Genomic DNA, 23,413 nt, shown 5'->3' with positions numbered 1-23,413 from the left:
GTGAACTGGGTTCCACATCATGATGTAAGATAGAATGAATGAAACAGGGCTTTCTCGAGTGCTCTCAGGCCTCCTTGGAAATCAGACCATCTGAAACACACAGCCCTGCTTTGTGCTGCCTGTTAGAACCTCATCCATGCCAGTCGTGGAGTGAACTCTTAAATAAGTTCTATAATCTGTGCCATCAACATGGCTTGTGAATAATAAGAGGTCTGGCTTTCTCCCCAGTTCTCAGCCAAATGCTATTTTAAATAAACTACAGCAATATTTGGGCTGTTAGGGGATGTTGCTTATCTGTAGCCATGACTTTTGAATGTTGTGTAGTATGAAAGTGTTTATGGTGATCTGCTTTGGCTTACACTTAAGTGATCACAAAATTAGACAACTCTACTGAGGATAGTACAGGGTTTCTAAATCTTGCTGGTAAATAAGACAGTTATAGAATGTAATTCTGAGTATGGACCCTCTAAAGTTGTGGTTTTTTTCTTCCTCCTCTGTGCTGGATTATAGGATTTAAACTTGTATAGACAACTCTCGTTTTGTTATCTAGGTTAGTTTAAAAATGTTACAGGAACTTTTGTTTTAGATTTTTTTTTGTCAACCTGAAATATTCTTCTAATGCTTAGAGAAACATAGGTACTGATGTGTTTGGGAATTCACCTTAGTCTATTGCATTGAAACAAAGTACTTAATATATGTACACATACACATATTCACACAGTTATGCATATTTTTCATCAAGTTAAAAAATGATTCTTTCCACAATAGATGTCATGAGGTCAGATCCACATACTGCTTTACAGTTTTGTTTCTCTCACTTGGCTTCTTAGAATTTGGGATATAGGATCAAAGCACTGTATTCTGATCCTTAATATTTAATACACTAATATACATATATACATATACTAATATACATATATACGTATATACACCTAGTTTTACACCTCTTAGCATTAATGTCTTCATTTTCTGGGGAAAAAAGCGTGATAAATGTTAAGGATCAGAATACAATGCTATGGTTTGCTTTTTTTAAAAAAAAATGTATTTCCTTGGAGAAAGAACAAATTGGTGTGTAAGTTTCAATAATTAACTTTTGCTGAGTGACTTCTAAAATTTTAAGATCCCTCCTTTACTTAAATGGGCAAATATTACACTGTGGAAGGAAGAAAGATTTGAGACAAGATTCGAGAAAGGAATAATAATCCTGACAAGGAATTAAGAAGGTGGTGACTTAATTCCAAATATCCTTGCTATTTAAATGGAGTCTAAATATATGTATAAAGACAGAGCTTTCAGAGAACTTGCTTTATTTATTCTGAACCTCATGGTGGTGCATTTCACATTAAGAGCAAGAACTTGTACAGTATTCAAAAAGCACAAGCTACTAAATTTGTCATCCAGAAGGGATGACATGACAGGTCATCAGAGGGCAGCCAGCAATGATCTGTTGCTGTGCTAGTACTGGGCAAATCCTACCTGCTCAGCATTGAAATATGCTGACAACAAGTGTTTTGAGCAGTATATAGGGACTAGACTACGGATGAAAATATTTTTCTTGTATTTGCTGCCTCTAGCAGAGGTTTGACAGACAGTTCAGGTGGAAATGCATATGCCAGTTACATTCTGGTACTTCCGTATGTTACACAGATCCATCTTTGCTGTGGTGACCAGTCTCTTGGAAGCACTGAAATACCCCTGTCTGGACTACTGAAGAAAGGAAGTGTGGAAATCGATCAACACCCTGTGGCAATAGAAGGAGCATTTGTCCTTGTTCCACCAAATAGAGCTAAACAAAAGCTACCACAGTTGCCCTTGGATATGGCTCCTACTGTGGGTGTATCTGTAGTTCTGCAAAAGGAGAGCTTAAATGTACAGGTATAGGCTATTCATTATTTTTGGCTTAGTTATTGTTGCACAGTTTCATGTCTTAACTGTCTGACTTAGAAATAACTTCTTTTTTTAAGTATTTATTTGAAAAAAAAATTGTTTTTATGAATAATCTTTTAATTGTTTCACTTTTCTGTCAAAAATAATCTCAAAGTTAAATGTTAAAAACGGTGTATTTCCATTAAGCCATGATAAATAAGAACCACATCTCTTCAGCCTCTACAGCCTTTGATTCCCCTAAATGTTCCAACTGAACCTAAGCAGCCACAGAAGAAAGTTCTTTCACCTGTTAGTGGAAAAACAGAGGGCCTGCAGCAGACATCCAAGGATGTCCCGTCTCAAAATGACCACTCTTCCCCAACAGAAGATGAAGCAACAGAAAGTGAAGTGGAAAGTCTAAAGTTTGAAAAAGGCACAAAACTGAAAAAAACAAGTATGTGGTATGATTTTTTTCCCTACTTGCTAAGTGCAGTCAGTCTTGGATTATGTACTGCTCATTTGTTGTCATAAGTCTTAAGCAAGTAAGAATTATGTATGTAGAATAAGTGATAGGATGAGAGTAAATGTAATTTGAACATGGTAGTTGTTGAAAGCACTTGGAAGATCTGAATTGGGGATTTGACGTGTGGATTGCAAGTGATATGGATGATCTTCGGCTTGAAAAGTAATACCAGATACACTTGAAATTACCTGAATTTGAGAATGCAAGTTTCAGTACAAACCCGTGAAGAAACTGATTTCTTCAGTGAAGAGTAGCAGTGGTCTAAGGTTCAAGTGTATTAAATAAAACAGTAGGGGAAATGCAGGATTTTTAAGGGAAGCTCAAATTCTAAAGAAATGTATTATATGAAATAAATGGTGAAAACCATTTATTGTTACATATATGCTTTGCCCTGTTTTACTTGGTTTGTAGACTGGTTGGGGGAGAAATTGAGAAGCAGAGACAGGAGGGGAAGAAATGCAGTAATGAAAGCATAATACTCAAAATAATCCTTGTTTGCTAAATTTTACTGGGCATGCATAGTCCTAAGAGATGGTATACAAATAAAGCCTAATAGTTATTTTCTAATGGCATTTGTACCACTGTTTTGATGTTCATCCTAAAGAGGTCCAGTTCTGCAGAGGAAAATCTGTGCTCTAGAACTTGTTCTCAGGATTTATCAACTATTTCAGACAAGTTTCTTTTAATTCTAATAGATCTTATCTAAGCTTGGATTATCCTTTATATAGAATGTATCAAAACTTTCATTTTCATGGGGGAGAAAATCCCAATTATGCTTTTTACTCATAACTTTACTACTGCTTATGCTTTGGCAAGGTGAAGAACCTGTAATTTTACAATTATCTTTCAGGGTTGGTGACTGAGTCTTGCAAAGAGGTTAACAGAGTACACTGAAGAGATGCCTATTTTCAAATTGCAGAGCAGAACAAAATCACCACTATTGTCAGATCTGCAAAATTCCAGTAATGCAAAATAGCTTATCAAAATCAGTTAGTACATTGTATGGAATTTAAATATAGCAGCAACTTAAATGAATTTTCACTGAAGACTATATGCAATTTTATGTTCTCTGTGAGAGCCTTAAAGTTCTATTCATCCATTTAATTGCACAAATCAAATTAGTGACAAACTCTTACCTGAATGACTGAAAATATTTAATTTCGTTACTACATTATGCTGATTGTCTGATATTGAAGTATTGAAGTTTTATTTTTTGTGTTGATAATGTAAACAAAGCACTTCATAAGACATCAGGAAAACAGTCAATGCTAGTAATGATTTTTTTTTTTTCCACAACAGTGGAAACATCTTAGATCAGAACAGCTAGCAGTAAAAGCCAGAAGCTCTCCTCTGTCCATTCTTGCCTTTTTCTCTTCTTAGTCTTAAATGTTTCTGGGAGTTGCCTTCTGGAGACCATGTCTGTAAAACTTGTAGTTTGACATCTTGCTTTTTGAAAGAGGTAGTGGGGAGGCTAAGGCCCCAGTTTAAGTACTTGAAAAATCTGGATTACTTCTGTGATTGACTTGATACAATTGAACAGGCCGCTTACAGTAGGGCTTCTGTTGCCCAGATTATAAAATGGGTATAACAACAGGGGCAATCCTGTCCAAGTGTGTGCATGAGCAGATGTGCTTTGCAGACCTAGTTAGAGCAGTTCAGTTTTTATTTCAAATTAACCCTTAGCCTGGGAGCAATAGTTGATGCTTTCTTACACAAGTTCTGTAGCTGACCAAGTGCTCTGTCCCTTTCAGTTCCAAACTAAATTGATTAGTTAATTCAAAGAAAACTAAATTACTATATTTTTTTATAAGCCTGCCTCTTCTGTGTGCCCTCAATTTGGCTAGGAACAGTTAAGCAAACTATTGAAACTCAAGTCGTATTCAGTTCTGCAGAGTTATGCAGTATGTTAGATACTAGTCTTTAAATTTCATGGAGTAAAATATACTTACATAGCTTTAAAACTTAAAAGTTCTGTAATATTTTTATTTCTTCAAGAAGATTTAAAGTATATTTTTTTTAGAATCAGTAATTTAGAGTGGCTACTTTTCAATATTATTTTAGTATTGGTTTATACTACAAGGAGTTGAAATCTTTAAGGAAGTAACCTATTTGTACTTCCATACAAAATGAGATGTGTTAAATATATTGTTCTTAATAATTTGTTATGCCCCAAATAATATGCACATTCTCTTCTGCGTTTTCAGCTGATGCTGCACCAGTAGCTGCATCTCAGTCCAACCCAACGGGTGCATCCAGTTCTTCTGAGCCTGTGTCAGCACAGAAAATTGTCATTCCAGCAGCCTCTCACCATTTTTGCTTTTCAATAGACTTACGAAGTATACGTGGTCTGGAAGTTGGTTTTCCAATAAATTGCATTTTAAGGTATGATTTATTTTTTTATCTTGTTCTTGGTAATAAGTGTTTTTCTTCTCAAAACAATATTTTTATAGTCAGTTTGCAGCCTGATGCCTTATTTTAATCGTCAGTAGTTGAATGCTTGAGGATGTTCAACTAGTTCGTCACTAAACTTCTGAGAATTGCAGTATTAAAGACAGTATATAACAGTTTGCCTGCACTGTTTTTTATTATATTTCTCACTTGAATATCAGAGCCTAGGAGGAATAAATCGATATTCAGTCTTTAGGAGATGAGTAATCCTCTTTAGGATTAAAGGGAGGATTCAAATCTTAGTAGGGAGAAGTATCATATTTTGGTTACACTGGTTCTTGGAGGTTTTTTTTAAAAAAAAAAAAAGGGTTTGGATACATGAATTTTTTGCCTTAGACAAAAGTACAAAATTTCAGTGCTAGTTTGTAACAACTCTGTAGAAATTATGTAAAAATTAGCTTGTTAGTGCTTTCAATACAAAAGAAAAGTATGCGAGTACTTCTGGAGCACAAGCTCCAGAGAATATAAATTAGCAGGGAGGAAAATATATTGAAGGAGTAAAGACTAAAAGATGTTAAAATTAAGGGCATTGAAGTCCTTATTTCTATATTCATGTTGTTTTTTTTAGTTTAGTCTTTTTTTTTTTACTCTGCTAGTGAAGAGAGCGACTTTTCTTTATCAACTTCTTACTCTTCTTGAAGGTTTTCCATAGAATTTAGGGTAAAAAGTTCATAGATACTGGAATTAATTTTTTATTTTTTTACGGGGGTGGTGGGGTGGGAATAATTCCGGATTGAATAATATTTAGCTCTTGACAGCATACATGTATTCAGTGGTTCATAGCAGTTAGAGTTTGTATTCTGGTTTTCATTAGGGCCATTTCAGTGTACATCTTTAATGTATAATTCTGTGTGAAGGAGTTACATAATTGTGGTTGTAAAGGTCTGCATTTGCTTTCTACTTGTCTTGACAGTCTGGTTGGATATAGTTTTAGCTGGTCACTGGGAAATCTGTTCTTGATGACTCTTAGGGAGTTTAAGCTTTTTTGAACAGGGCAAAAAGATGGTTTGGGGGGAATACTTTGAAACACAACTAATATAAATTTTTATCATTATTGATTTTTCAGTTTAGGCTACACTATAAAATAGTGTGTGGAAAACAACATAAAATGGCTATCAATTTCACATAAAAGCAGATTCAGATAACACTTCAAATTTTTTTTTTCAAAATAGGGATAAGAAATAGGTTTTTACTTTTTTGCACTTCAATTTTTAGTCAGTGATGTATGTGGCAATAAATTGAAGAGAGGAAAAACATAACACTTAAAAGCTACAATCAGTTGCAGGGTAAACAATTGCATTTAACAGCATGTTGGGAGCATTGTTTAATTCAGGTTTAAACAAGCTCGTAACAAATTTGCCTAAGCAGTTAAACTTTATAAGTGGCAGCTGTTGATACAGCATTTATTTTTATAAACTACATTTGTTTTAAACATTTGTGCAGTTTTCACTTTTATGCTAATTGTGTTTCAGTAAAAGGATTCTAAATTAGTCTTATTTTTGCAGAAGTCTATGCAGAAAATGTCTATTAAACTGTTACTTGACTGCTTTTGTTATTGCTTTTATTAGGTACTCGTATCCCTTCTTTGGCAGTGCAGCACCTATTATGACAAGCCCACCCACAGAAATCAGGAAGAACATGGAAGTTTTTCTTCCACAGTCCTACTGTGCATTTGACTTTGCAACTACACCTCATCAGCTTCAAGATACGTTCTTCAGGTGATAACTTGCATTATCTTAATTAGCTTGAATGGTTTTTATCTGTTGTAAATACAGTCAGTTTCAAATATTTTACTTAAGATCTTCAGTTTGAGAACTTAGTAAGGAATCAATGTGAATACTTAATGCACTTCTCTTCCCATTCCTTCATTATTTTGAAAGATGAGGACTCAAATTCCTGGTTTTATCTCTGGGTATTTATGCAGGGGTCATTGCTTGCTGCTGTTGTAAGCTTGTAAATTAAAGGCTTGATAGTGCTTCTAACAAAGCATATTTATTCCAATTGAAGACTTTTGGCTGTGTATTCCTTTTTTTAACACAATGGCCATCTGAAATCTTTGGAAATATGAAAACCTGGAAAGCTGAGTACAGTTGAGTTGTGAATTCTGACACAATTTTTCCAGTAGTCCCACATGCTTTTGCTAGGGGATTTAGATGTGGATTAAAAGAATCATTGTAATTGTGGTGTTTTGAAAGGAAAAGCACAGAAGATGTATTCCGTGAGTGACAGTGACATGTAGGTATTTATAAACGACGATCTAGGTCTGTTAAGATTATTCAGTCAATCATTTTCATTGCAATGTAGTTCTTACTAATAAATGGAGGAAAGAATGATAACTTGAGCAAAGTAAGTGATAAAAAAGACAAAGTTTGTGAATCTCATTCCTCTGAAAATCAGTAACCCTGTATCATTTTGACACTTTGACCAGCACTGAGATTGGAATTGACTTTTTGAACATGAGGTCCCATTCCTCTTCTGTTGGTGACTGACATGAAAATAATTTCCATGTTTCAGATTACCTCTGCTGGTCGAGTTGTGGCACAAGGATAAAACAACTAAAGACATGCTTTTAGGGATTGCAAGACTTCAGCTTTCAAATGTTTTGGCGTCAGAAAAAAACCGTTTCTTGGGTGGTAATGGTGAACAATGTTGGCGTCAGACTTTCAATGAAACAGTCAATGTCACAGCAGCACAAGGGTAATAACTAATTAAAAGTTTTTTACTCTGTAGCAAGCCTTGAAGAACTATTTGTTTAGTATTTCTGTGAACAAGGTTAAACTTTCTCTGTTTATAAATTTGAAAGGTAAAAGGTAAACATAAACAAAACACAGGCTTTAGAAGTAGTCTCAATTTCTTCAAATTTATGTAGCTGCGTTGGTAGTCCTGCAAGAGAAAACATGATAAAGAAATAACTCTTAATTTTCACCTTTTAACAATTACTTGCAACACTTAGATTTTCTTGATAAAAGCAGAAAATAAGTAAGAAATGTTGGTGATTGAATCTTAAAATCAGACACTTAGGATTATTATTGGTTGTCTTGTGTAAAAACTGGTTTGCACAACCTATGGAAATTTATACATAAATATTTCTGTCAATGCATATATATTTAAACTTACTGTTAATATATCAGCTTGCTCATTTTCATATTAGGAGCTCTGGAGAATAAGATACCAAAATGAAATAAAGAAGCCTGAAATTAAAACAGAATAGTGGCTATCAACAGAACTGAGAGATCTCAGAAAGTGGGCTGGTATTATTTGAAGAAAATACTATTTATTTTTAAGTGTAAAATGTTTTTGGTGATCTGTAAGTATTTTGGAAATCAGTTGTAAGCTCACGTGGTTTTAGATGAAGCCAAATCTGTATTTTTGTCTGGCAAGTGAACAGTTTGGGAAAAAAAGGACCAGAGAATAACTGAAAGTTAAATCTTTTATATGTCCTTTAAACTTACCATTTTTTAACCCGAGCTTTTCACTCTGAGGCCAGCAGAATGGTGATTGCTTTCCTCATTTGACATTTCACGCTACAGTTTCACAGAACACAAATTCATCACTTTCACATCGGTCCCTTACCCATTTACCCCCATCCTTGCACTGAAGTATGTCTCCTAATAGCTCACATTTGTGAGACAGTGCTTTAAATTGGATGAATGAAACCTGTATAGAAAATATTTCTAGTAGAGTGCTAACTGAATTGGTGAATAAAGGTGTTTGCGGTGCAGTGGAGTTGGGAGTAGCCATCCAAAACATTAAAAGTTTAATTGCCACAGATGTATTGTGCAATCCCGCATTGATGCTAGAGTAAATCTCTGGTTTATATTGTATAATAATGATCTTGGGTAAGTTTCACAGACAGATCAAAGAAATAAATAGCCAATTAAATGCAATGAGGGACTTTACCGAGTAAGTTACTTAAGAATTGTGAATAGCTGCTGATGTTCCAGGAAAGAGTTAAGCCTGTGTTTATCCATAGTATGTTTTTAGACATATGTGACTTCAATGAAAGTTAGGAGGACAAATATATCCGTACAGTAGAGAAATTTCCATTTTCAATATTATACACTGATTATGGCAGGGTTTTCAGCTCATGTACATCAGAATGAGCAGTGGTGTTAGTTAGTGTGTGAATGTCAATCCTTCATGTAAATGAACACTTATCTTTTTCATGTTTATGTACTTCTGTCCTATGCCCTTGTTGAAAATGTGAACTGTGCTAGCAATCGGTATCTAGACTCTCATCTTCTATATGATGAGGACTTGATTATGCTTTTAAAAATAAATAAAAATTCCACTAAGACTGAGGTCAGTGTTAAACCTCTAATCTTATGAATAAGTAAAGCATGCTAACATTTGACACACAGGAAACTTCAGGGAACTAACACAGGCTGTCTTTCATCCTCTTAAACTTGTATTAAATTGATCTCTGGCTCTTTTTAAATTTTTGCGTGGCCTGATTTAGTGGAGAGTTGTTTTATGATCTCACTGGACACTAAAGTTGACACTTCAACAAATAAGTTTGCTAAAATAAAGCCTGCTTTTGCACAAAACCACTAGATGGCATTGTCAAATTCATGTAATTGGCTCTGTATTTTGCTGTTCTGATACCAGTATAGAAAATCTTATACCAACAAGAGCAAAGCTAGACAGGTATGTTAACTGACTTAATTATTCAGAATTCTGAGGTCTGTTACCCTGAATCTTGTTTTTTATTAGTGACTGATAGAAAGTTGTAATAACTCAATGCAGTAACTTATTTGCACTTTGCATAAATTAATGTAGCCCCTCGTTCCCTTGAAAAAGGATGATAGTGTAGATGACTGCACCGTTGTAAAAATGTGTTGTCTTTTTATATTTACTGGAAGAAGAGATTTCTGTGGAAGAAACTTCACTGGTTAATTCCTGAAGCTTTTTGTCACAAACTGCAGTTTCCAGGTTTTAAGGGATTGTGTCACTGCCTTTACACCATCATGTAGTTATAACTGAAATAATAGCATTATTTCTGACCATTTACAGGTCTATGTTGTAATAGTACTTTTGTGTCAGACTAGTGATAATTTTCAGTTCAGTGATTCATCTGTGTATTTTCTCTAAACTTCTTATTATGCAGAAAACTACCTTTCCATTTGAGTTCAGAGGTGACAAATTAATTAAAATATTTATCTGGACACTTTCTCACTGTACTAGGACAGATATTTACCATACTTACCATAAGGCCCCCTCTAAAGTGGATTTAAAGCTGTCAGTTGCCTGTGCTGAAGCATCTAGAAATGGGATTTTTTTTAGGAATCCAAGGATGGATTACCACAAATGATGTTATCCACAATATATTAAGTCACCTGACACCAGAAGGTTATAGTTAACTAACACCACTAATACAGGACTAATGAAATTGAGTATCTTAAATGAATTCAGTAGCAAAATACTTTCAAGAGGTAGACTTGTTAAACAGATTTATGACTACAGGTACAATATCTGTATCATTCTGTTCTTACAAGGATGAGTCAGTTGTGACAAACTGATAGTTAAATAGGTTCCCAATTACAAGTTGTTAAGGTCAGAAAAGCTTATTGTAGTTATACAAATCTGTACTTGTTAAGTATATATATGGGAGAGCTGGGTTGTGTTGTCAGATAGACTTTCACAACAGTCACCTGAAATTGCACAGAGCCTTTTAGCAATTCAGCTTTGTTGCTTTATATGTCTTACAGAACACTTTGAGTATTTTTGACTGATTTTCATTCTAATGCAATTTTCAGGTCAGGCAACAGAATAGCAGAGCTTTTATATGCCATCACTTTGGAAGACTACGGGCTTGTGAAAATGCATGAAGTTCTGGTGTCAGATTCTTCTCAAGTAAATTTTGCATTAATTTTAGTATTTTTCCTTGAACTCTTTGAAATGTTGGTTTTCTAACTAAAAATCCACTTATGTCAGTGTGTAGGTGCTGGTCAGCAGTGGCATGCCCCTCATACTCAGCCTCATTGTGTCCCAGAAAACCAGCCAGAACCTCGAGAAACTCTTGAATACAAAGCAGCACTGGAGTTAGAAATGTGGAAGGAAATTCAAGAAGACATTTTTGAAAATCAGGTTTTTACTCCTACTTCCTAAACTGCCCAACTACCTGGAGAAGCTTTGGCAAAATTGGTGGGAGGAATATTAGCTGTATTTTTTCTTAAACTTTGACACTGTTTCAAGTAAGAGCAGCATTTCGCTCACATACATTAAAACATTGGAGATGTACACAAATATCTTCCATAACCTTAAGGCCGAATAGTAATTCTTTAGTATTAAATGACTGAAGTAGTTACTGGTAGTAAAATACAAAACTTCCCTGTCACAATTCTCTTTCATGATTTATGAAATGCAGTAGATATTCAACGTGCAAGTTACTGCTGTTAAATATTAACTATACATTTATTTATTCTGTCACTCTACTGCCGTTCTTCCACTCTTTAAGTCATTCCACTTATCCTATAAATGTTTCCTTCAAAAGTGAAGGTAGGTTTTGTTACAGTCTCATCTTGGTTAAGAGAGTGAGAATATAGTTTCTATTAGATGGTATATTTTTCTCAAACTTATGCTGGCTTCACAATTTGTTTTTAAGAGTAAGAAATATCTTTATCAAAATCATCTAGGTTATAATAAATCAGTGTAAAACTTGTAAAACTTTTTTTTACTTCTGCTCGAGGCTTAATTCTGTTAGTACTCTCTGTAAAAGTTGTGCTATCAACAATCAACAATTTTGGTTTGAGTTTCTGTTTAGGAACTTTTTTCCTTTTATTAAAAGCTTAAAAAGAAGGAGATGGCCCATATGCAAGCACTTGCAGAAGAATGGAAGAAAAGAGACAGAGAGAGAGAGGCATTAGTGAAGAAGAAGGTAAGGAAACTAGTTTATATACTTGCTGAAAAGTCTCATGAATCTCATTACTGCAAAATTTGACAAGGTACTTTGACTATAACAACAAAGGGTCTGTGATAAGTCCTTACAACTTACAGGTGTATATGCATTTAGACAACAGTACAAAAATTAAAATCAGAAGTCTTTTACTTCATTTGAACACCAACGTTAGTGGTACATTTGTTTAATTTTGAACTAGAAATTGCTAGGTTGTTTACCTTCTTATGATGATGTGTAGACAGAATATTTGTTACGCATCCTGTTGGTTAGATTGCTGACTCTAGTGGATTTTCAGCTTTGCTTGCCTCTTGCTTGCACGGTCAAAATCTTCAGCAGTCCAATTGGAGCATACTAACCTATTTCCGCTAATAAAAGAAAAGCTCTCCACCATGATTTCATGATTGAAAGCTGGAGATTTGTTTTGTATGTAAACTTGTATCAAACAAGAAACAATTTTAAATTCTTCATCTGTCTAAAGCCTAATTTTTATTGCAAGAAAATGTGTTTTTTTGTTTTTGTTTTCATAAAGGTAGCAGAATATACTGTTTTGGAAGAACAACTTCAGAAAACGTTGAGAGATCTAGATAAGCGAGAGCGACATCTTTTTAGTGCTGAATCAGAGGTAAAAGTTGTTTGGTCACTTTTTTGATTGAGATATTTCTATCCATTCTTTCATATGGAGGCAGTTATGACCTGTGTACAAGAACTAAAAGAGCAACATTCATACCAATGCACAGGTGAGCACTAATAATTTCAAGCTAAATGTTTGTTACCTCTATACATATTTAGTGAAATAGAAGTTCAGCAAACTTATGAGTGATTTGTTACAAGTATAGAACTGTAAACTTTGTTTTCTTAACAGAATTAGTGTCAGTGGAGAGATTTATATAACATCATTATACCTCAATTATGTTTAGTATTCTATCATAGTAAACATTTTCCAGGTGTACAAGAGTGCCTTACTTCAAACAGTAATTTCTAGATCTACCTCTGAAACAAATAGGAGGTGCCAAGGAATGCTGGGAAGAACTGCAATTGTCCAGATTTTGTCATCCAGAAATTTGATAGAATTCCTATTTTGTATTGTTTGATAGTCACAGGACCAAAGAAGATGAGGGAGAAACCAGTAGCTACCACTGTTTCTGGATCTCATTGAACACCCCACATCTAGGGAGCAAGATGAGTCCTCAGGAAAGCTATATATGGAAAGCATATGGAAAGAGAGAAGAAACTTCCTGTTTACCTACTTCAGAAACTTCAGAACAGTCTCACAATTGTATAGGTCGACTGTTGTGGTGACTTAGCAGTCCAGTGAACTCTTTTTCCTGTAGCTCAGCCTCTTTATCATAGGAATCCCTCCTTTGCTTGAGAACGAAGCTACAATTCCCAGCAGAGGCATTGGCAGGTTGAACCTGTTTCCAGTTCTTTACTCAGAATCTCTTTATTCTCCTCAGGATGTAGTTTGTGCTGTAAACTATCTGACTTCACGTATAACTTCAACGTATAAAATCTGGTAATTAAACTTGGGTGCATTTCAGTCTGAATAAAAGTGTTTATTTTGATTCTCATACGTGTTTGTCACAAAACTTGTTCTAAATGTAGTGAGATTCTGGCAGGGTTTAGAGATAATGAAAATCTGTGGATTCCACAGGCATCTAGAAAAAATGATAGGAGTTCACAATTACAGTTTGAGGGGACAAAATGGTCAATTTGGAGGAGTTTATATATTCAGATAGTAAATAGGCTAATAACATCTTCCTAAAAAGTTCAGACATGTCAAGGATGGTTTTCCTGTTAAGCTCAATAAGAATTTTTTTTTTACTGCACTCATTTTGAAGTGTGAGATCCTACTGAACAAAAGACATTTTCTTGGCTGTAGGAGTAACTTCATGTTTCCTGCAGTGAAGAGATTTATTTTTTTTTAATTTTAGTAGGAAATTAAATTCTGTTTGTAATCTGATTTAGAAAGTAAGTAGAGATGCAAATAGCCCTGTTTTTAGTAGTCAAGTAACAATATACTTGTAGGCCAAATACATGAATTTGAAGATGATTAGTTAATCTGAAAGCCAACAAAAGGGGATATATCAAATGTGTAGGTAACAATACAATTTCTAGTGCTTAATTTCTAAAATAGATAACTTCTGTCATGAATGAGTAGTAGCGGTTTTAAGAGACTCTTAAAGATTCCAAATGTATGAATTGATGTAGCTGTCTCATTTTTAAGCTTCAAAGAGTAAAGAAAGAGTTGCAAGCAGAGCATGAACGAAATAAGCAGGAGTTACAGGATTCTGTGCGGCGTGCCAGAGAAGAATGTGCTCACCAAATTGAGCTAGAAAGGTCGAAAATCAAACAGGTGGAAGAAGACAAGCTTCGCCTACAGCAGCAGGTATGTGCATTTAAATGTTTAGTCTCTGTCATTTAGTCTCTATCGTAGAGGCTGCATTTAGTATTTACTAGCCATCAGTGAAAGTATTTGTTAACTCATCTGATCCCTTTTTAAAAAAAATTTGCTTTTAGAATTGCAACATCCTGTGTCAGTGAGTTCTGTAGTTTGTGCTATTTAAAAAAAAAAATCTCATGTTCATTTAAAGCTTCTTGCTTAATATGAATGAGCAATCCTTAAGTGCCTATGTTACATGCCGTTCATGATTTCATAGGTCTGTCATACTCAATTTCCAAACACGAGCATCACTGTGTTTTGTCTTACCTTGTATTAAAGTTATGCTTTCTAGCTGATCATCCTAGTTCTCTTTCTGTGCCATTCCTACTATTTTGGATCGCCCTTTGTGCTTCAGTATGATGCAGTTGTTCCACTTAGTCTTCATGAGACAGCAAACCACCTTGTTTTGTTGGGGGGGTTAGGATGGTTTGTCCTCTCTGTAGAGCCTCACCGTGGGGTAACTCAGTTTTTAATGTGCACAGGCAGAATTTTCCTATTGCTACCAGCTCTGACAGTCCTATTATCCTACCTTTTTGATTGTTTTTTGTTTCTTTTTAACAAAGAACATTCTGGAGTAAAGAGGAAGAATTCTAAGGCATATACTCTTTCATAAGAATTCATCCCTTACCCTTTAGTTTGAAAGAGATGTGTATTTACACAATTTTCACATATGAAGATCTGTAGAGGTTTCTAAATATCTAACTTGTTCGGAGATGAGCCCTACCATGTACAAGAGATTAGTTTCTGAACCATCCACTTTGAAGAATATCACTTTTATTCTCTGAATAGAGAAGTTGTGCTTTTGTGTGATTTGTGCACTACCCTAACAGTCTGCAGTCTGAGGTCTCATGAGAAATTCCATTTTTTAAAGCATTTTCAGAAACAAACTAACTAAACATTAATGTGGAAGTTCTAGGGATAGCTTGCATTTTTCACAGCTGATGAAACTGGCTGCTGTTCTTATCATTGACATCATAGCCATATGCCTGTGTTTTAAAAAGAAATTGGTAAAAATATTGTCAAGAAACAATAGTATCTGTCAAAGTTGGCTGCCATCTCTTTCTGTGGAAAAATAACTGCAGTGAACTGTTTTTGTATGGTTACTTATAAGGCATCTTTGCATTCTTACATCAATTTTATACAGATAAATTCTATAGAAAGTGCAGAAATTTCTTGTGGAAGAATTATTGAGGTGACTCAATTAGAAGATCAGAGAACTGAAACATTGATGTACTAATAAAAGAAGTTGTAGGCTTCTAAACAAATGAATTTTCTGAAGCTTTTTCACCAAGTATTCTAAACATAGATACAATTCAGGAAACATTTGCATGAACTAGTTAAAGATAAAACAAGTTGCAGTTATCATATCAATTCTGTAGTGGAACACATCACTTTTGTCAGGTGTATTAAGGGCTTTCTAGTTGTGTAACCTTTATTCTTCTTCTGTTATATCATTCTATCATTAAAGCTCTCTTATTAGATGTTTTCTCAATGTTACTAATACAGTATAATGAAAAAAGTAGCTATTAAGCATTTAACTTACATAGTTTTTTGTAGCAAAGTAATACAATCATATATAGGCTACACTTTTCAAATTACCCGTTTTAAGATGAAAATCAAAGCTCTCTTTTAATGGTATCTTTGTGAAAGTCTGGAAATAGTGAGGATAGAGGTACATTCATTAAGTCATTAGTCGCTGAAGTCTTTGTTTCAGCCTTTCAAATTACTATTTGGCTGTACAAAGTATTAGTTGTTTCCTTTCCCAGACATTCCTAAACAAGTTATGCTTGTGAAAGCGAGTCTGTAATAAAACTTAATACAGCAGATAACACTGGCATTCTTTAAAAGTTGTGTGTAAATCTAAATAGTTTTGTTTTCTGTATTTCTTTTGCAAGTCTGTTTTAGAAATGTGAACAGAAGTGTTTATAAATCTTTCTGTTTTGTATGAGGAGAGACTTGTTTTTTCTTCCAGTACAAAGCAAAGATCATCTTTAATTTTTTTTCTTATTAAAATATTGCTGTATGGCATCATCAGGAAATTATTAATTATGAATATGTAACTCCTAGTATCTGTTTTGTATCTGTTTTAATGTAGCTTTATGAAGCAGAAAACAAGCATAAAATTTTGGAGAAGGAGTTCCAGCAATACAAAGAACAGCAAAGTAGTAAACCAGAAATCCAACTACAGTCGGAAATAAATCTCCTCACTTTAGAAAAGGTATCTTGAATTTTTTTAGTCTTTAAAAACTGTCACAAAGCATGAACCTGGCTATCTTGTCCATTTTGTTTTACTTTTTCCAACAATGTCTTCAACTAAATATTCACACAGAGTTAAGGCCAACAGTGTTCTTATTGCTGTAGAGGAAGCTGTGGTGAGGCTAAGGCAGGAAAAACTGACCTTAAATAGGTCAAATGCATTATTAGTGCCATGATTTGTACTTGGGACTCTGAGCTCTCTATTCTTAAAGTTTAAGAAGAGTTTCTTGTGAGGGTTGATTGAGACTGTTTCTTTTTTTTTTTAAGTATTTCTGAAAACAGGTTACTTATCCGTGGAATGGAATTACCATCAAAAGTTGATTTCTTCATATGCTGCACATGCCTTCAGTAGAGGATATTCTACTTAAGATGCCCATATCTGTGGTTTTAATTATGGCCAGAATTATTGAAAGGTCTGAGTAAAATAGATTATTCTGAAAAAATTATACCATGCTTTTTTGCACAAAATGCACTCAGTTATATAGTGTATAGCTAGTCTGGATATTACTGTATGGTTGAATAGCTTTTAATAATGCAAGCAGGTGATTCAAAATATTTGCTTGTACAGACTTTTTAAATTCCTAACTAAAATATTGTTAGGCTTACTTTTCATTAAAAAAAATCTTCACAAATCTAGTGCTAAATAGTTCTTGTCCAATTAAAAAAAAAAATACTGTTTCAGGTTTTTTAATCAAAATGCTTCATTTTTCAGGTAACCGTGTTGTGTAGTTCATACCTGTTTTCATATGCCTTTTAGTACTGGTATATTTTTTGCACAATGCAATGAATTGTTGGTGAATTGCATAACATGTTTTTAAGATTTACTGTTTAGACTGTAAAACCAGAGATACCCAAAACGTATACATATATTTCAAAGAATGGTTAGAACAGAGGTGTATTTCAGAGGAAAGAATGTAACACATCTTCCATCAGCTCCAGGAAAGGAAAAAAAATAGGGTATACACCTTTTAAAGGCAAGATTTGTGCAAGATTTGTCCATCAACATTCCTGTTAAATTAGAGTTTATAATCTTACTTTAGAAAAGTGCGGGGAGGGGGGGTTGGAGAGGGGAGGTTACTAATTTGAGAATCTTAAATTTAAAAGGTTACATCAGTAGATTTAGTGCTAATAACTAATCTTTTTCTTTTGTATAGACAGCTATCCAATAAAAATAAAGCTATATTTTAAACAAGAAAATGTTCATGTGCCATAATATTTATGTTACATTATATAACAGCTTTAGATGATGTTGTATGTTACACTACATAAACACTTTTCTTAAACCAGACCCTTTGTATATATACATCTTTCAGTGATTGTTACTGCTGTTATTGCTTCAGCTGATATGGTTTTAATTGCTTTTAGGTTGAACTTGAAAGAAAGTTGGAGTCAGCTACCAAGTCAAAGCTTCACTACAAACAACAGTGGGCAAGAGCTTTGAAAGAACTTGCAAGGTTAAAACAGGTATGCAGGTTTTTTCTTCCATCATATGAGACAATCAAGTTCATGCAGTGTTGGAAGCTATTTACAGTTACTGTTAATTACTGGCTGTTTCATTGTTTTAGTGTTTTGTTTGTCTCTGTAAAATTCAAGCTCTGAGCTTTTTGCAGAAGTCAGTAGAATAGCAAAACTGTTTTGAGTTTGACATTAAATTCAGGGAAGAACACAGCTCAGGTCAACAAAGAAAGCTGGTTTATCTGAAAGCAGGTGTGGTTCAAAAAAGAAACATTAATTAATCTCATTCCTGGTAAAGCTCAGTCACCACTACCAGAGAACATGGTTTGACCGTCCTGACAATCTTGGTCAGTAACATTCCTAACTGTTCTGTATTTTAATTGTAAAATGAACAAAGAATAGAGATTAAAACCAAAAATCAAAACAATGGTTTAAGACTTGCTGAATGCTGTAACATGAAGTAAATTTGCAGAAGAAAAGTGAAATTGAAGATGAAACTTCTTGCTTCTGCTTTTGGAAATCCTAATCCCTGAAACCAATGTGGCATGTTTTTTTTACTGTTCTGATAGATCTACTGTATACATATATACAGTCATATGTATGTAATTTAAAGTAGCTTAAAAATATTCTGTTCTAAGTTGCAGCAGTAACAGTTTCATCTGTACTGAATGCATATACTTTTACTTTCGTCATTGCATCTTTCAGTAATTACAGTAAACTTTAACTAAGCAGTGTATGTAAGAGTGGCAAGCATTTCCATTGTTTGTGACAAATTAATAAATCACTAATCCAGGTTGCTGAACAAACACTGGCACAGACCTAAGCCTTCAGAATTTAAGTTTAGTAAAAGGTATTTATTACTTATCTTCACATTTCTTGTGAAGTGGGATGGTACGTCTTAAGGATTATAGTTCCTGCTTCATTCCTGTTGTGTTTTTTTCTTTCTGGAAAGTAAAAACTACCCTCCATTTTCTAATTGATTGTTACTTTTTTAATCCTCTTTACTTCAGTGTGTTAGCTGTTTTCAATCGCTATTAAAAACTAAACATTATCTGTCTTCAGATTTCCTTTTTGCCTACTGATAAAAGGAGAAATTTTCCTCTCCAATTTCTGACACACTGTGCTTGGCAAAGATGATAGAAGGAAGAACATAAGTCTCATAAATCTCATCTTTCTGATGAAGATTTCTTCAGCAGCCATGAAATATCCTAGCTATTTTTTCTTAATGCAAAATTTAAGTTCCCTGTAGAATAAAGGAAAACATTGTTAGTTGCCAGATTAACACAGAGTATATCATCATCAAGTTCTTATTATGAATTTCATCACAGTAGACCTGATGATCTGAATTTAGTAACATATGTAGATGGTTTCAGCTGACCCCCGTTGATGGAAGTCTGAACTATAAAATAAGTTGGCATATACAGTGAATTATGCTACTTAAGACTTTTATAGAACAGAACAAACCCTTTAAAAGTGGTTTCTTGTGTTTTTATACTCCCATGCTTCATTTTATACTTAGTCTATTGATAAAGGATTTAAGTGACTTTAAAGAGCCAAATAAAAGCCAAAGCAGAGCTGATCAAAAAACATTTACTGTGTTTTAAATATAAATTTGGAAAGTGTTGCTTCAGGAATTCTAGATCTGCTTTAGTTCAGATGATTTGTGCAATTGCACATACTTTGACCAATTTCTTGTTTAAATTGGATTAGTACCATGTTAATTTTGCATTGCCTCTGGTGAATAGCCACAGGGCTGTAATCTGTGCCAGTAATTTGTCACACCAAAGCTCTCTAGAGAACTATACAAAACATTTGTGTAGTGAGGATTAGACGCTGAAAGCCATATCTTAGATTGTTAATAAATGTTAATGACAAAACCCAGCTGGTAAGTCTTGGAAATGAGATCTAATGCTTTGCGCCCATTGCCAAAAAAATGTTTAAACAGAGATTTCCATTACTCAAAGGTGACCTAGTACAGTCAATTTGTGAATTAAAGAAGCATAATCTACAGGCTAAGCATTTAGTAAAATGCTCTTCTGATTTGCAACCATAAAAGTCAATGTTTCCTTAATTAAAAAGTTTCCTTTTACTTTGGAACTAGTTGTTAGCACACATCTGTGATAGCTTTATATTTTGCAGAATGAGATATGCACTACATAACTTAGAAAATGATGGGACTGTTAATAGAACATGCTCTGAACTTCTCCATGTCTGGTAATTTGAATGTTTAAAAACACAGTGCCAGTGGTAAGGAAAAAGACCTGAGCAAATGAGGGCACATATATATCACCTGTGCTTAACAAAACACAGAAGTTAATTGAATTTAAGCACAGTTTGTAAAGCTGAGTGAAAATAGTAAGCTGGGTTACATTCTGGTGAAATCTTGTTTAGGCCCTTTTACTTACTCAGTGCAACTGTATGTAAGTACTTTACTTATATCCCTGTTCACCTTTAGGAAGACAAACTTCAAGTTAGCTACATAGCTGTGCTTATCCTGGTAGGTTTTGTTATTTCCAGAGGTTTCAAAACCTGACTTCTAAAGTTTACTGTCAAGGAAAGTCTGAACCTACACAAACAAGACGTGCGTAGTTCTATGTATGTGAGCATTATTACTGAAAATAATCAAACCACTCACACAATGCTGTGGAGATCTCAGGTACTAAATGGAGTGCAAGTATTTTAAAACAAATACCAAAGCTACCAGGAATTTCATTTTCAGCAGATGATAGTCTGATAATCTAGAAAACCAAAATAATCTCAAAGTGTACATACATACATTATTCAGTGTTCTGGGAGAAATATTTTTTAAAGAAGTCTTTTATTGTTTTTGTGTCCTACAGATCTGATCAAACTAACACTGATGCATTTATTTAAAACAACATAGATCTTGTTGGTTGGTTGACATTCACTCTATCTTGTCCAGCCTCCTGCTTATCCACTTAGTAATTAATTTGATTAATTTATAAGTAATTTAGCCAAGGATGGGTTATAAATCTTTGCTTTAAAAAAAAAAAGTCAGAGGTCCAAGTCCTGGTTAAAAACTGTGTCTTGAAACCATCCAGGCCCTCCTACTGACTTGTCAGCTCTGGGTTATTTTCAGAAAACTTTACTTGAGTTCCTTAGCTTCAATCGTAAGTTTTCCCACAGACTTGCATGGTATGTGTGAGTGGGAGAGTGAATAGTGGCTGCTATTTAGCCATTGTTTAGTCTAGTGTATGTATGTTTACATCTCCCTTTTGGATTTATAGGCAGCTATGGCAAAATAAAGATTGTGCTTCCTTGATTGAAGAGCCTCTTAACTAGAGCACCTGGCGGCACAGAGGGGTTCTTTTACAATCTGATTGTAATTGAAATTTTTGTTTTCTTAATAGTGGCTAATTTTTATTTAATGCTGATTATTTCTCTAGTACCATAGGCTTCAAAACATGATTGAAGGTCCCACCATGCAAACTCCTAAAATAATATTCTTGTTCTCAAGTACTACATTAGAGATGCAAACCAATGAAGGAAGGCAGTAAAACACTGAATTAAATGATCTGATAACTAGCATGTGGCTTTAAGGTATTGTTTGGCTTGGCTTTGTTTGGGGTATGTAAGTAAGAGAAAGATAGCAAAACATCAAATTAATAAGAAAAAGGAATATTGATAAGTTTCCTTTTTCCCCCTCTTTAAAAAAAAAAAAATCAAAAAGGGATAGCATGACTAACAGTGTTGAAGTGTTGAGAAGGTAATGGAGGAAAAGGTACCTGTGCCAACTAGGTGTATTACAATAATAATTTCCAGATGGTAAAAATTAAAAGTAATTTGCAGATAGTTTTCTTGATCATCTGTTGTTGCCTTGCTTTGGGATGGTGGGTGTTGACAGTCAGGAGGTAATGCAAGGATACAGTGTTCAGAGTTTCTAGTGGGCCTTGCATTCTATCTACACAGCTGCTTTTAGTCCAGCAGCTAATGATTCTGGAGCGGTCCCTTATCTGAAGTCTTAAAAAACAAACTTCAAGTTTCTAGAAATTGTTTAAAACTCTAGGGGTTCTTATTCAGGCTTCAAACAGCTTGACAGGGGTACAGTAAGAAGTTAGGAATAAATCTAAAATCTAACTTATTGTAGGAGCATATTCTCTCTGAAATAATAAGACCTATCATAAAAAGCCTTCACAGCATGAATTTTGTGTGTATGTATATACTTATGTGCCCTGAGGAACAATTAAAAATACTTTGTATTTGATTATATCCTTGTTTTTAAACTTCAGCATACACAGAATAGAATGAAAATGTTACACATGAGGCTAGAAATGCTGGACTTCACGTTACTAGTACTGTATTTTAGTAATATTTCTCCTTTTTGAAGATTGCACAGTAAATTCTGGTAAACCTCAAGTACTACTGTGAAGCAGAGTTCCTTCTCTGGTTTAAAAATAAACAGTGCTTATGCATCATTAAATTGTGATTGGAAAAAAGGGATTTTAGAGCCTGTGTGTCTCTTGTAAAGTAGTACCAGTCACCTCTGTGATGAATAAGAAATACTTCTTTTTTTCCCACTGTAACAAGTCTTATCTGTCTCTGAACATATCAGAATAAAGCAAATTAATTCAAAGTAAGCATATTTCACTTCTTATCAAACAAGTGTTCTAAGTTCTTTGCGATCTTCTTGTATTGATGGATTATTAGAAATCGAGTTTCTATTGCTGTTCTGAACATCATACAAAGAACAAGTTTGCTGTTACTCACCCTACAACTTCTGTTAGACTTAAAGGAGTCAAAGACGAATATTGGGAAATACATTTCAAAGTCTCACAATATGAAGTGTGTAACATTCACATTACACACAGGATCCATCCATCATAAATGAAACTGCAAAATCTCTTGTCACTTGCTTTCATGTATTTTCTGAGTTGGACTAGTCTTAAGCTAAGTGCTAGGGAAATCTTGCCTCAGAAAATACTGTTTTTTAAAAAAGTAGTATTTTCTAGATAAAGGTCATATTATTCAGGGTAATCTGTACCTCTTAAAATGCTACAGAAATTCTTGTTTTTCACTGGTACAGGACTAAAATTAATCTCAGTCTCCCTCATCACTCCCAAACAAGGAAATGACAAGGAATATTTGTCATATCTATATCATAATTGTATTAGTAACCACATTGAACTTCAAACTGCACTTTTCTGAAAGGAAGTCTTATGCAGTGTTGTGTTTGGAGACAAAATACACTGATAAGCGTTTGTCTACTTTATGGAGAAAAGGAGAACGCAGCACTCTTTATTCACCCTTACTTCCCTCCAAATCTAGGGATATCTTGAGCAATGAACATGCTCACTAGGAACGTTGATTTTTTTCTTTAACACTTTTCCAAGAGAAATATGAAAAGGAACACAAACTGAACAAAAGTTTCTTCAGAAATGGTTTTTTGTTCTTGCATCTTGGCTTTCACATTCTTTCTTTTTCCCCTTTTTTGGTGTTACTAAATATCACTAAGTATGTGTTTTCATGAAAAAACTTACTATTCTGAAACTAGGTACTTCAGTGAGGG

At 34.2% G+C, this 23,413-nt stretch overlaps 1 protein-coding gene across 2 annotated transcripts in view; it reads left to right on the top strand.

The window, feature by feature from the left end:
- The window catches only part of CEP120 (centrosomal protein 120), a 61,715-nt gene that overhangs the window by 9,269 nt on the left and 29,033 nt on the right, over positions 1-23,413 (top strand). For both annotated transcript variants that reach the window (XM_048048794.2, XM_048048795.2), the window contains exons 7-18: positions 1,648-1,875; positions 2,104-2,320; positions 4,594-4,771; positions 6,406-6,555; positions 7,352-7,534; positions 10,594-10,690; positions 10,772-10,924; positions 11,625-11,714; positions 12,265-12,357; positions 13,960-14,121; positions 16,271-16,393; positions 17,797-17,895. In XM_048048794.2, the coding sequence (XP_047904751.1) occupies positions 1,648-1,875; positions 2,104-2,320; positions 4,594-4,771; positions 6,406-6,555; positions 7,352-7,534; positions 10,594-10,690; positions 10,772-10,924; positions 11,625-11,714; positions 12,265-12,357; positions 13,960-14,121; positions 16,271-16,393; positions 17,797-17,895 (1,773 nt within the window). The remainder of the gene's footprint in view (positions 1-1,647; positions 1,876-2,103; positions 2,321-4,593; positions 4,772-6,405; positions 6,556-7,351; positions 7,535-10,593; positions 10,691-10,771; positions 10,925-11,624; positions 11,715-12,264; positions 12,358-13,959; positions 14,122-16,270; positions 16,394-17,796; positions 17,896-23,413) is intronic.

This window comes from Anser cygnoides, chromosome Z, assembly GCF_040182565.1.
Source record: "Anser cygnoides isolate HZ-2024a breed goose chromosome Z, Taihu_goose_T2T_genome, whole genome shotgun sequence".
NCBI classification, from domain to species: domain Eukaryota; kingdom Metazoa; phylum Chordata; class Aves; order Anseriformes; family Anatidae; genus Anser; species Anser cygnoides.
The sequence above is the reverse complement of the archived record's forward strand: the minus strand, read 5'-3'. Positions and strand labels throughout refer to the sequence as shown.